Source organism: Saimiri boliviensis, chromosome 11 (genome assembly GCF_048565385.1).
Source record: "Saimiri boliviensis isolate mSaiBol1 chromosome 11, mSaiBol1.pri, whole genome shotgun sequence".
Lineage (NCBI taxonomy): Eukaryota > Metazoa > Chordata > Mammalia > Primates > Cebidae > Saimiri > Saimiri boliviensis.
In genome coordinates this window covers 75,570,446-75,584,753 of record NC_133459.1, presented here as the reverse complement: position 1 = coordinate 75,584,753, position 14,308 = coordinate 75,570,446, and the positions used below count along the sequence as shown (strand labels likewise).

Here is a 14,308-nt window from a genome sequence, read left to right as displayed (position 1 = left end):
AAAGTGTGGAAAGTAAATGTAGATAAGTATCAGGAGAGATTGTAGAAGTCTACAGATAATATGTTATGATGAAATACTTTTGCCTTTTTCTCCACAGAAAATTAGATTTGAGAAGACAGTGTAGGATAGTATCCTTCAGAGGTCTTTTTAGCTGTGGTTTAATGTCACATAATTGCAGTTATTGTGGAGTTTTAATTCAGAAAATTCAGTTATAAAATGCCTTTTTACTCAAAACTTATGTTAATAAAGCTGGGCTGACATGCTATTACCTAGGGTAGGTCCTTATTTCCTTCAAAATATAAATATAAGTGTTACTTTAATTGCTAATACCACAAATTCGTATAGTTCCACTATTAAAATAGCATCTCTATAATTTTTATGGTATAGATGTTACATGTTAAAATTAAAACTTTTTTTAAATTTAAGGATTTGTTCAAATGTGCTGTCTTTTTTTGTTATCAAGGATTTTAAAATACCGAGTAATACAACATTAAAAACTCCTCTCGTTGCTGTATTTGATGATCTGGATATAGAAGTGGACGAAGAAGACGAACTTAGGGCAAGAGGTAAAATAATGATCCTGTGTAACACTTCTTTGTATGGCACTGCCCATTTCTTTAGAAAACTGTATAATGTAAAAGTTTCAACATCTGGAGGTAAAAGGGGCTTGATAATTACAAAAAAAGGACTCTAAAATTTGGCCTAGTAAAACTTTATTTGCAAAAAAATCTTTTGGTTTCTCTGGTATCAGTTTGTTAAAACTGCGATCCTACTTACTCTTTTGTTGCAGTTAAGCCTTATGATCTTTTATGCTTAACTTGCCTTTTGGGATCTGTTTGAACAGTATTTCTCAACTCCTTTCTCTATTGTCAGTGTTGGGGAGGTATTAGATATTAAGGTATTCCCTTAGTAGAATTTCCAAGAGAAATCATTGAAAAAAGAATCAGATGATACACTTCTTCCCCTAAATTGAGAACCAGTCTATTCGGATTTTCTATATTTTAGGCCCACTGTTCTTAGTATAAACTTAACATTGTCTGTTTTATAATTGATACTAGTGGTATATTGAATGTATATTTAGATAATTATCTGGAAATTAACACTTTGGTCTAAGTTTAATATGACTAGAGATAATTTATAAATATTTTATGTATTTCTGAGTTTTAACCTATTATTTTAGTCGACACTACTAATTTTACTGGATACTTATCAATAAGTGGTAATTCCGTCTAGTTTTAGAGATTTTTAGAAGTCTAAATTTTCTTCATTTTGCTCCAAATCCCAATAGCATTTATACTTTTTTGTAGTATTATTTCATCTTATAATAATGAAAGTAAAGGGATGAAAATGAACTTGAATATATATGGAAGAGATAATAGTCATTCCCTCATTTTGAACCATATGAAATTGCCATTTTTGTAGATTGTCAGCAGTTTTCTATGGCTCAACCTAATAAATACTGCTTTTTTTTTTTTTGAGATGGTATTTTGCACTGTCACCTGGGCTAGAGTGCAGTGGTGCCTGGTTTCACAACATTCTCCTGCCTCAGCCTCCCAAGTAGGTGGGGTTACAGGCGCATACCACCACACCTGGCTAATTTTTTTTGTATTTTTAGTTGATATGGGGTTTCACTGTGTTGGCCAGACTGGTCTCAAACTCCTGACCTTGTGATCCGCCTGCCTTGGCCTTCCAAAGTGCTGGGATTACAGGTGTGATCCACCACGCCCGGCCATAAATTCTACTTTCAATGCAATACGTTGAAATGGGAAGGGAAAACAAAATACAAAAAAAAAAAAAAAAGAAGAAATGGGAAGGAAAAAGATGTTTGTTTATCATGTATCATGACGTTAGTTTTCTTGCATTGTCATTAAACCATTTTCTCAAAATAATTAAACTTTAGTTATAATAGGAAATGTAAACGTCTCAATGAATGCTTTATAAAAACATTTAGTCTTACTTAAATATTAATAGAAAAGCTATTCTTCCTGTACAAACTTCAGAGGTTAAAGTGTCTAATCCTTGAATTTATGTAAAACTGAAAATTTTGGTGATTGTGAGGCTTCCAAAGGTACGACTTCTCTGAATTGTTCAGGTTGCTATTTTGTATTTCTATGGACCTTAATATAGTTTGGGAAACATACTAATGACCCCCAAAATTGAGTCATTTTGCATTATTGAATGATGACTTCATGTATATTTTTTCTTAATAGGTCTTACAGGTTTGAAAAATATTGGAAATACTTGTTACATGAATGCAGCTTTGCAGGCTCTTTCTAATTGGTAAGTAGAGAAATTAATTTTGTTTTGTTGTATGATTTTTTAAAAATTATTTTTTGAGCAGAAAACCATTCAGCTATAGTAGCTGACTAACTTTCAAGGTAGAATAGGCAAGAATCTGGTTTGGGACATAACCCATTGTTGTCCCAATGGTGTTACTTTATGTATGCCTGGAGTTTCTTGAGGCTGCTGGTTCTTGTGTAAACCCTAGGTAGTTGTGTGTCTGAGCAAATTAATTGTTTCTTACATCTAGAAAATGAAGAGCTTGAACTAATTATTCTGATCATTTTAGTTCAGAGATCTTATGAAAAATTTTATATTTTTCTGTAGGGGAAAGCCTTTAATAAAGCAGTCAGTCAGATGTTTTTTTTGAGACGGAGTTTCATACTTGTTACCCAGACTGGAGTGCAATGGCGCGATCTCAGCTCACCGCAACCTCCGCCTCCTGGGTTCAGGCAATTCTCCTGCCTCAGCCTCCTGAGTAGCTGGGATTACAGGCACGCCCCACCATGCCCAGCTAATGTTTTGTATTTTCAGTAGAGACGGGGTTTCACCATGTTGACCAGGATGGTCTCAATCTCTTGACCTCGTGATCCACCCACCTCGGCGTCCCAAAGTGCTGGGATTGCAGGCGTGAGCCACTGCACCTGGCCTCAGATGTTTTTTCTTAATCACAGGCTTAAAAAATGGAAATGTCGACCGGGCGCGGTGGCTCAAGCCTATAATCCCAGCACTTTGGGAGGCCGAGGCAGGTGGATCACGAGGTCGAGAGATCGAGACCATCCTGGTCAACATGGTGAAACCCCGTCTCTACTAAAAATACAAAAAACTAGCTGGGCATGGTGGTGCGTGCCTATAATCCCAGCTACCCAGGAGGCTGAGGCAGGAGAATTGCCTGAACCCAGGAGGCGGAGGTTGCGGTGAGCCGAGATCGCGCCATTGCACTCCAGCCTGGGTAACAAGAGCGAAACTCTGTCTCAAAAAAAAAAGGAAATGTCAGGTGGTGGTACTCTTAGGTTTGGATGCATTGAGTCAGGTGGTATTACCCTTTAAATTTAGATGAGTCAGGTGGTATTACCCTTTAAATTTAGATGCATTGAGTCTGAACCAAAATTCAGAAGTCACTGACTTTGACATTACCCTTTTCCCTGGATTGAATTATGGAGCAGTGATTAGAGATTGAACATATGTCTACAGGTTGAGTATCCCTCATCTGAAATGCTGGGAATCAGAAGTATTTCAGATTTTTTTTTGGATTTTGGAGTATTTATTTGCATTATACTTACTGGTTAAGCATCCCTTATCCAAAAATCCAATATTTGAAATGCTCCAGTGAGCATTGGAGTTTTGGATTTTGGAGCATTTTGAATTTTGTATTTTGAATTAGGGATATTAAACTTGTACTTCTTCCCAAAATAATCTAATTTTTATTTAGATATAACCCTCTATAAATATTTTGCCTTCAGTTGTCTTATGTTTCATAACCTTGTGATATTAAAGATAACCTAGTTTTTATTAAGTGATCAGAGAACACATCTTTGAAGAAGAGACTTTTTTTTTTTTTTTTGTTAAATAAGGTTGGATCTCACTCTTTTGCCCAGGCTGAAGTGCAGTGGCGTGATTTTGGCTTACTGCAACTCTGCAGGGTTCATATGATCTTCTCTAGCCTCCCGAGTAGCTGAGACTACAGGCACATGCCACCAAACCCGGCTTATTTTTTTTTTTTTTTTTGAGACGGAGTTTCGCTCTTGTTACCAGGCTGGAGTGCAATGGCACGATCTCGGCTCACTGCAACCTCCGCCTCCTGGGTTCAGGCAATTCTCCTGCCTCAGCCTCCTGTGTAGCTGGGATTACAGGCACGCGCCACCATGCACAGCTAAGTTTTTGTATTTTTAGTAGAGACGGGGTTTCACCTTGTTGACCAGGATGGTCTCGATCTCCTGACCTCGTGATCCACCCGCCTCAGCCTCCCAAAGTGCTGGGATTACAGGCTTGAGCCACTGCGCCCAGCAAAGCTGGCTATTTTAAAAATTTTTTGTAGAAATGGGGTTTCACCATGTTGCCCAGGTTGGTTTCCAACTTCTGGGCTCAAGTGATCCGCTTGCCTCAGCCTCCCAAAGTGCTGGGATTATAGGCGTGGGCCACTTCGCTCAGACATTAAAGAAGAGACATTTAATCTGAAACTTGAGGAATGAGTATGAGCTGATTGTTCGAAAGGATGAGGAGAGCATTCCTAGCAGAGTGCTCCTTGTAAGCAGCCTTGGGATGGAAAAGAGCTTGACACATTTGAGGAACTGGAAGAAAATCTGCGTGACAGGGTATAGTAATCATAGGGCTGAATGACATGGGTCTAGGTTATGTAGGCCACATTAAAGATGTAGGTCTTTATTCTCATGGTAGTAAGACACCATTGAAGTGTTTGTATAGTAGGGTAGCTAATAATCTATCTTATGTTTTTAAAATATTACTGTGGTTGCCATGTGGACAGTGAATTGGAGGGGGAAGAGAGTGGAATTCGAAAGACCAGCTAGGAGACTATTACAATGATTTAGGTAAGAAGTAGTGGTAGTTTAATCATCTTGAGTGGTAGGAAAAGAGTGAAGAAATTGGAGGTAAACATTTTTAGGAGGGTGATTGATTGATAGGATGTGGGTAGAGTAAGTAGAGAAAGGGAGAGGAGATTCAAAGTTTAACAGTTCTCTTATGATGAGAGAACTGTAGGTTGATGCTGTTTTTTTTTTTTTTTTTTGAGACGGAGTTTTGCTCTTGTTACCCAGGCTGGAGTGCAATGGCACGATCTCGGCTCACCGCAACCTCTGCCTCCTGGGTTTAGGCAATTCTCCTGCCTCAGCCTCCTGAGTAGCTGGGATTGCAGGCACGCGCCACCATGCCCAGCGAATTTTTTTTTGTATTTTTAGTAGAGACGGGGTTTCACCATGTTGACCAGGATGGTCTCGATCTTTTGACCTTGTGATCCACCCGCCTCAGCCTCCCAAAGTGCTGGGATTACAGGCTTGAGCCACTGCGCCCGGCCGCTGTTGTTATTTTTATACACATAAGAAAACCAAGGCTGGGCACAGTGGCTCAGGCCTGTAATCCCAGCACTTTGGGAAGCCAAGGCAGGGGATCATGATGTCACGAGTTCAAGACCAGCCTGACCAACATGGTGAAACTCCATCTCTACTAAAAATTAAAAAAAAAAAAAGAAAAAAAAAAATTAGCCGGGCATGGTGGCTCGTACCTGTAATCCCAGCTACTCAGCAGACTAAGGCAGGAGAATCGCTTGAACCCGGAAGGTGGAAGTTGCAATGAGCTGATAGTGCCACTCCAGTCTGGGTGACAGAGCAAGACTGTCTCAAAAAAAAAAAAAAAAAAAAAAGAAAACCAGACACAGAATTCTGATTTTTTTTTTTTTTTTTTTTTTTTTTTTTTTTTTTAAAGTTGGAGACAGGATCTTACTCTGTTACCTAGGCTTTAGTGCAGTGGAGCAATCGTGGGTCACTGCAGCGTTGAACTCCTGGGTTCAAGGGATCTTCCTGCCTCAGCCTGCCAAGTAACTAGGACCACAGGTGTATGCCACTGCTCCCAGATAATGTTTTAAAAGTTTTGTAGAGATGGATTTTTGCTATGTTGCCCAGGCTCGTCTTGAACTCTTGTCCTTTAGTGATGTCCTGCCTTGGCCTCCCAAAGTATTGGAATTATAGGCATGACCCACCATGCCTGGCAGGGACAAAATTCTGAATCTTAGATTTTTATGTATATGTTTGTTTTTCTAGATCTTTTGTTGTTGATTACTGTACAATACTGCTTCCACAGATTTACTTTGTAATTCTTCTGATTTTTGTTGAAAAAGATGTGGCTGATATGATTACATTATTGGTGGCTGGGTGTGGTGGCTCATGCCTATAATTCCAGCACTTTGAGAGGCTAAGGTGGGAGTATTGCCTGAGTCCAGGAGTTCTAGAACCAGCCTGGACAACATAACAAGACCCTGTGTCAATCCCTCCCCCTCAAAAAAAATTGCACTCGGTAAAGAGATGGCTTAGTAGTTATCTAATGCCTTCATAAGAGGTTTAGTTTATTGTAGGTCAGGATTTGGTCCTTTGCCCAGTCAGTTTCCTATAAATAGATTCTGTTTCCTATAAATAGATTTATGGAGGGTCCCTCAAACTAATAAATTCTTTATAAATTGCTTCCTTATAAATTGCTAACCTGAGCCACCAACAAATATTAGTACCGTATAATGGAATGTAGAAGGCTGGAGGAAGTGCAGGTTTACTTGAAAGTTAAATTTTGATCCTGTTAAATTTGAAATGCCATGACAGCCATCAGTTTGCCCATTTGATATAAATCTGAAATTTAGATGACATAGTTGACTTTATGTAAATTTGGCCATCATTGGAATATGGTTAAAAATTTTAGATCACCCAGGGAAAAAAGGTATAGGGAAAAATCATAGGATCAAGTCCTGAGGAATCCTTGTATTTATATAACTAAGGGCAAAAACAGCAATAAAGAGGGAAAAGGAGTTTAGAAAGGTAAAGAAGAAAAGTAGGAAAATGCATTATAGTAGTCCAGAGAAGGTTTGTTCAAGAATGAGGGCATGGCCGTCTGTGGCAGATATTAGTGAGTAGGTACTGAAAAGTGTATCTGGCAGCATGGAGGACTCTGACATGGTGGGGCCAAATCTGATTTGAAAGGATTGAGCTCTTTAAGAATATGAAGGAATAAAGGTGAAACTGTAAAAGGAATCAAAGAAAGAACAGCTACAGGGATATATGTGTTGTCAGTTAATTGAATGACTAGAAATAATCAGTATTAGCTTTGACTACACTCTAAGGTTTTTCTCTTTTTAAAATTAGCCCACCTTTGACACAGTTTTTTCTTGATTGTGGAGGACTAGCTCGAACAGATAAGAAACCAGCCATTTGTAAAAGTTATCTCAAACTAATGACAGAACTGTGGCATAAAAGCAGGTATGAAACTTAATATATTTTTCTTCTTTGTTAAACTTTTAAATGAATATTATAAATACTAAAAGGATGCAGGTCCATTTATGGAGCCAGAAAAAAAGTAGAAGAGAGACATATTTGAAACAGCTTTGTTTCAGGCATGTTACATTTGAAGTTGAATATAAAGTGTTATAGAAGTTTAGAAGCAGATAAAAGTATCATAGAAGTCTAGAAGTATTTGGTTTAGTGGGATAGTGTTGGAATGTTAAAGCCGCTATTACTGGAACTTTATGGAGTTTTATATTCAGGAGTAGGCATTCTCACACAATGATAAAATCAGCCCCTAAATATCTATATGAATGTTTTTCTGCTTATGTTTATTTGTTCTAAAGTTTAGCATTGGGATCATAGTTTGCTGTAATATGGTAATAATTTTGTTTTGGAGAACTATTCAGGAAATTTGCATTTTTGCAAAGTCATAGAGTGAGGCATAATTATTTAATTGAGGGAAGACAGCATAAAACATCACTTAAAAATATCAGGGTTAAGATATTTTGATGTGCCTGTGAAACATAGTATTAGGCAGTTTTCAATGATTTTTTTTTTCAACAAAAATTTCAATTTAACACTGAATTATTGGTTGTTAATTTTTAAACTAAAAATTTTAAATCACAAAATTTACTCTTTAAAAATGTTCTCTTGCTCAGGCCAGGATCTGTTGTGCCTACTAATCTGTTTCAAGGAATTAAAACTGTAAATCCAACATTTCGGGGGTATTCTCAGCAGGTTAGTTTATTGCTTTTTATTCGTAATTTTAATAATCGAAATACATTTGGAAAATGGCACTATGCTTTTTTTGGTCTACTTATCTTTTGGGGTCATCACTCCTTGTGTCTTTCTTTTGCCATGTTTATTGTTTATATTTTTTCAACTTTTCTTTATTTTTTTTTTTGCGATTCAGTCTCTCTCTGTCACCCAGGCTAGAGTGCAGTGGTTCAGTCTTGGCTCACTGCAGCCTCCACCTCCTGAGTTCAAGTGATTCTCCTGCCTCAGCCTCCTGAGTAACTGGGATTACAGGTGTGTGCCACCACACCCGGCTAATTTTTGTGTTTTTGGTAGAGAAGGGATTTTGCCATGTTGGCCAGGCTGGACTTGAACTCCTGACCTCAGGTGATACACCCTCGTTGGCCTTCCAAAGTGTTGATTATAGGCGTGAGCCACCACACCTGGCTCTTTAAATTAAATTAAATTTTTTTAGAGAGATAATGTCTCATCATATTGCTTCGGGTGTTCTTGAATTCCTGACTCAAAACGATCCTCCCTCTTTGGTCTCCCAAAATGTTAGAATTACAAGCATGAGCCCCCAAATCCAGCAGAAATTGACCTTTAGGTCATCTTTAGTTTATTAAAACTTGTATCTGGCTGGGCGTGATGGCTCATGCCTTTAATCGCAGCACTTTAGGAGGCTGAGGTGGGCAGATTGCTTGAGTCCAGGAGTTTTGAGACCAGCCTTGGTAACATAGGGAGACCTCATTTCTAAAAATAATTTTAAAATACGTATCAAGCAGGTGTGATGGCACATGCATGTGGTCCCAGCTAGTCAGGAGACTGAGGTGGGAGAATTGCTTGAGCCTGGAGGATCAAGGCTACAGTGAGCTGTGGTCATGCCCTAGCACTCCAGCTTGAACAACAGAATGAGACTCCATCTCAAAAAAACAAAACTTCTATTTACGTAATGTTTTGGAGTTAATGCATCTCATTTCTCTAGTACCTTATGTTCTGCAAACTGGTATTTTCTCAATATAGTGCTGTACATTTATAAATCAGTTGATAATGATATTTTGTATATTTTCCTTTACGTTTCTTTATACACATGTAATGAAGTGGTAACATTATGTTGCTGATATATTAGGATGCTCAAGAATTCCTTCGATGTTTAATGGATCTGCTTCATGAAGAACTGAAAGAGCAAGTCATGGAAGTAGAAGAAGATCCTCAAGCCATAACTACTGAAGAGACAATGGAAGAAGACAAGAGCCAGTCGGATGTAGATTTTCAGTCTTGTGAATCTTGTAGCAACAGTGATAAAGCAGAAAATGAAAATAGCTCTAGAGGCTTTTCTGAAGATAATAATGAAACAACAATGTTAATTCAGGATGATGAGAACAATTCAGAAATGTCAAAAGATTGGCAAAAAGAGAAGATGTGCAATAAGATTAATAAATTAAATTCTGAAGGTGAATTAGATAAAGATAGAGACTCTGTATCTGAAACAGTTGACTTGAACAACCAGGAAACTGTCAAAGTGCAAATACACAGCAGAGCTTCAGGTGACAATTTAGTAGTTCATGAAAATGATAATATTTCATTTGTAGACATGGGTGTTTAAATAATTGTTACTTTGGGTATTTCTTTTTTTTGAGCAAGTGTCTTGCTCTGTCACCCAGGCTGGAGTGCAGTGGTGTAATTTTGGCTCACTGCAACCTTCGACTCACTTGATTTAAGTGATTCTCCTGCCTCAGCCTCCCGAGTAGCTGGGACTGCAGGGGCATGCTGCCATGCCTGGCTAATTTTTTGTATTTTAGTAGAGATGGGGTTTCACTGTGTTGCCTGGGCGGGTCTCAAACTACTGAGCTCATGCAATCCGCCCACCTGAGCCTCCCAGAGTGTTGGGATTACAGGTGTGAGCCACCGCGCCCGGCCCACTTTGGGTATTTCTGATTAGAATTATAATTTCGGAGTATTCGTGTGTTAGTCATAAAATTATAGAACCTGAGGATAAAAGGAATGTCGGGGTCATTTAATTATATAAGAAATTCGTCTTCTTTTGAAGTAAACATTTCATCAGATGTCTTTTGTATACTTATGCAGTAATCTAAAAAATTGGTGTCCTCAGAATTTTCCCTTTTAAGCAAATTATGTTGAGATCCTGGAAGAAAGCAAAATAACCCAAATGGCAATTTTCTAATTATTATTCACTAGTAGGTTTAGATTGTTGTAATTGAGTCACATCAGATGTGTTTTAGTGTAGAAGTTTAATTAACTGTAGTGAGCCCTGTTGTGATAGATTATGCTATGATACTAGTCAGTGTTCCTTTGAGGAAAAGTATGTGGCCAAATGAAAGTTGAATTAAATTGCTTTGTAGTTTATCTCTTCAAGAGTTAACTTATCTGGGCTTAATGTGGTATTTAGTTTTCCAAAGCACACAAGATTGGGCCATTAGAGGTTCAAATTATGTGAACTTAAAATAAGTTGCAGACATGTAATGTAAAAAAGTTTATTTTCTCTAATGACTCGAGAGTGAGAGTAACTAAATTATTTATTTAGATATTTTAATGAATCCAAAATTTCTTCTTCAGAAATATTCTTAACTATAGAAAGACTTGTGGTTCACTTGTGTAAAGTGCATAGATGCTTTCTAATCAGGAAGACTAGAAGTGTTAGGCTCCTTAATTACACTGATCTTATGTAGAAGTTGTTAGTGAATAAATATGTCAAATATTAGTATTTAAAGACTTAGTTTTGACTGCTGTCCAGGCTTTTCTTGTCAAAAGCCCAGTTAAGCTTCATTAGGGACATACTGTCTTTTATTGCTCTGTAACAGGTTTGTTCTTATATATGGTAACTAGGGGATGACCTAAATCAGGAGTCTGAGCTTTTAGTGTTTTAACGGCTTGATGAAAAAAATCTGGCAAAGTCTATAAGGCACACGAAGCTAATATATTTACTCTCTGGCCCATTATAGGAAAAAATTTCTGAGTACATCCCCTTTCAAAGTCTCTTATTAACAATTCTCTTTTTTCCATTCAAATACTTAGTGTTGCCAGGGAATATGTTAGGCATTAGGAATCCAACAACATACTATCAAGATAGCTCTTACATCTTCTTGGTTCATCTTATAATTTAATTCTAAAAAAAGGTTCTTTCTTGATTAAGTGGTATGTTTTTTCTTTTTCTTTTCCTTTTTCTTTCATCTTTTATTTTTTTAATTCTCTTTTCCTTTTTCTTTTGGAGTTGAAGTCTCACTCTATTGCCCAGGCTCGAGTGCAGTGGTGCAATCTTGGCTCACTGCAACCTCCGCCTCCCAGGTTCAAGCAATTCTGCCTCAGCTTCCCAAGTAGCTGGGATTACAGGCGTGTGCCACCACACCAAGCTAATTTTTGCATTTTTAGTAGTGACAGGGTTTCACCATGTTAGTCAGCCTGGTCTCAAACTCCTGACCTCAGGTGATCTGCTCACCTTGGACAGAGTGCTGGGATTACAGGAGTGAGCCACCGTACCTGGCGCATTTTTTTTCTTTTCATTAAAGTAAGAATAAAATAACTTATGATTATACCTACATTTCCTGATTTTGATTATGTTAGTTTGAGAATAATCTATTTTTCTCCCACATGGTTTTAGAACTTCTAAAAAAAACTGTCCTGAATTCCTTTTTTTTTTTTTTTTTTTTTTTTGAGACAGGGTCTCATTTTGTCACCCAGGCTAGAGTGCAGTGGCACGATCACATCTCACCATGGCTTCAACCTCTTGGGCTTAAGTGATTCTCCCACTTCAGCTTCCTGAGTAGCTGGCACACAGGTACACACCACCATGCCCAGCTAATTTTTAGATTTTTTTTTTTTTGTAGAGATGGGGGAGGTCTCACAATGTTGCCCAGGTTGGTCTTGAACTGCTGGGCTCAAGCAGTCTTCACATCTTGGCCTCCCGGTGTTGTGATTATAGACTTCAACCACTGGGCACAGCCTCTTTTTTTTTTTTTTTTTTTTTTTTAATGATCTATGTGGACAAACAAGATCATCTTTGGCTTCGTATTTCCACTGCTCACTTCCTAAACTGCCTGTAATAGTAGTGTGTTATAAATACTAGTTGGGGCCAGGCATGGTGGCTGATGCCTGTAATCCCAACAGTTTGGGAGGCCGAAGTGGGTGGATCACTTGAGGCCAGGAGTTCAAGACCAGTGTGGCCAACATGGTGAAACCCCATCTCTACTAAAAATACAAAAATTAGCCAGGCATGGTGGCAAACACTTGTAATTTCAGCTACTTGGGAGGCCGAGGCAGGAGAATTGCTTCAAACCCTGAGGCAGAGGTTGCAATGAGTCGAGATCAAACCACTGTACTCCAGCCTGGGGGACAGAGGGAGACTCTGTCTGTAAATAAATAAACAAACAAATATATATTAGTTGCATTTCTGGGTAGAAGATTACTATTATTTTGTTTAGTAAGTACCTTGTTAAGTATTTAACTTGACATATGTTAGTAAGAATTGTGTGTAAAATACCAAACTAAGAAACCTTTAACATTATTGGACAGGTGGAATAATTTTACTATTTAATAATACAAATTTTAAATCTTATAGAATATATCACTGATGTCCATTCAAATGACCTGTCTACACCACAAATTCTTCCATCAAATGAAGGTGTTAATCCACGTTTATCAGCAAGCCCTCCTAAATCAGGCAATTTGTGGCCAGGATTGGCACCACCACACAAAAAAGGTAAAAAGTTTCTGTTATTCAGTTTCTTTTGCTTTGGGTTTTAGTTTAAAATGATGGTTTTGATATTTGATAATTTAAAGTGTTCATTGGGAAATATAATTTGATATTTTTAAATGGATAGCATAATTTTACACAGACATGATTAAAAATTTTGTGTGTTGGTACTATTTTTAACATTTTACATACAGTTGAAGTCACTTTTTCTTGTGTAGAGCTTTATGAATTTTAACACTTGCAGCATAGATTCTTGTTACCACCATCACAAATAGAATACAGAACAGCTCTTAACACCCCAAATAATTTCCGAATACTACTACTTTGTAATCAAATCATCTCCCTACCCCTATGCTCTGGCACCCTTGATCCTCTTTTCTTTATTTTTTTGCGACGGAGTTTCACTCTTGTTACACAGGCTGGAGTGCAATGGCACAATCTCGGCTCACTGCAACCTCCACCTCCTGGGTTCAGGCAATTCTTCTGCCTCAGCCTCCTGAGTAGCTGGGATTACAGGCACGCGCCACCATGCCCAGCTAATTTTTTTTTTTTTTTTGAGACGGAGTTTCGCTCTTGTTACCCAGGCTGGAGTGCAATGGCACAATCTCGGCTCACTGCAACCTCCACCTCCTGGGTTCAGGCAATTCTTCTGCCTCAGCCTCCTGAGTAGCTGGGATTACAGGCACGCGCCACCATGCCCAGCTAATTTTTTTTTTTTTTTTGAGACGGAGTTTCGCTCTTGTTACCCAGGCTGGAGTGCAATGGCACGATCTCGGCTCACCGCAACCTCCGCCTCCTGGGTTCAGGCAATTTTCCTGCCTCAGCCTCCTGAGTAGCTGGGATTACAGGCACGCGCCACCATGCCCAGCTAATTTTTTGTATTTTTAGTAGAGACGGGGTTTCACCATGTTGACCAGGATGGTCTCGATCTCTTGACCTCGTGATCCACCCGCCTTGGCCTCCCAAAGTGCTGGGATTACAGGCTTGAGCCACCGCGCCCAGCCGTTTGTTCCTTTTTATTACTGAGTAAAGTTTCTTTTTCTTTTCTTTCTTTCTTTCTTTTCTTTTTTTATTGAGACAGTCTCGCTCTGTCTCCCAGGCTGGAGTGCAGTGGTGCAATCTCGGTTCACTGCAGTCTCCACTTGGCTGGGTTCAGGCAGTTCTCGTGCTTTAACCTTCTAAGTAGCTGGGTCTGCAGGTCCACGCCACCTTGCCTGGCTAATTTTGTGTATTTTTAGTAGAGACGGGGTTTCACCATGCTGGCCAAGCTGGTTTCCAACTCCTAATCTTGTGATCTGCCCACCTTGGCCTCCCCAAGTGTTGAGATTATAGGAGTGAGCCACTGCACCTGGCCTAATGTTTCATTTGTTATGAGTATACCACTATTTATTCACTTATTCATTGGTGGACTTTTGAATTGTTTCCAGTTTTTGGCAATTATGAATAATGTTGGTCTAAAATTTTTTTTTTTTTTTTTTTTTTTTTTTTTTTTTCAGACGGAGTTTCGCTTTTGTTACCCAGGCTGGAGTGCAATGGCACGATCTCGGCTCATCGCAACCTCCGCCTCCTGGGTTCAGGCAATTCT

General features: G+C 38.6%; 1 protein-coding gene across 2 annotated transcripts in view; it reads left to right on the top strand.

Annotated features, from left to right (window-relative positions):
* The window catches only part of USP33 (ubiquitin specific peptidase 33), a 72,363-nt gene that overhangs the window by 24,257 nt on the left and 33,798 nt on the right, over nt 1–14,308 (top strand). For both annotated transcript variants that reach the window (XM_039474042.2, XM_039474040.2), the window contains exons 6-11: nt 464–566; nt 2,211–2,280; nt 7,140–7,253; nt 7,937–8,015; nt 9,142–9,559; nt 12,589–12,729. In XM_039474042.2, coding sequence (XP_039329976.1) covers nt 464–566; nt 2,211–2,280; nt 7,140–7,253; nt 7,937–8,015; nt 9,142–9,559; nt 12,589–12,729 — 925 coding nt within the window. The remainder of the gene's footprint in view (nt 1–463; nt 567–2,210; nt 2,281–7,139; nt 7,254–7,936; nt 8,016–9,141; nt 9,560–12,588; nt 12,730–14,308) is intronic.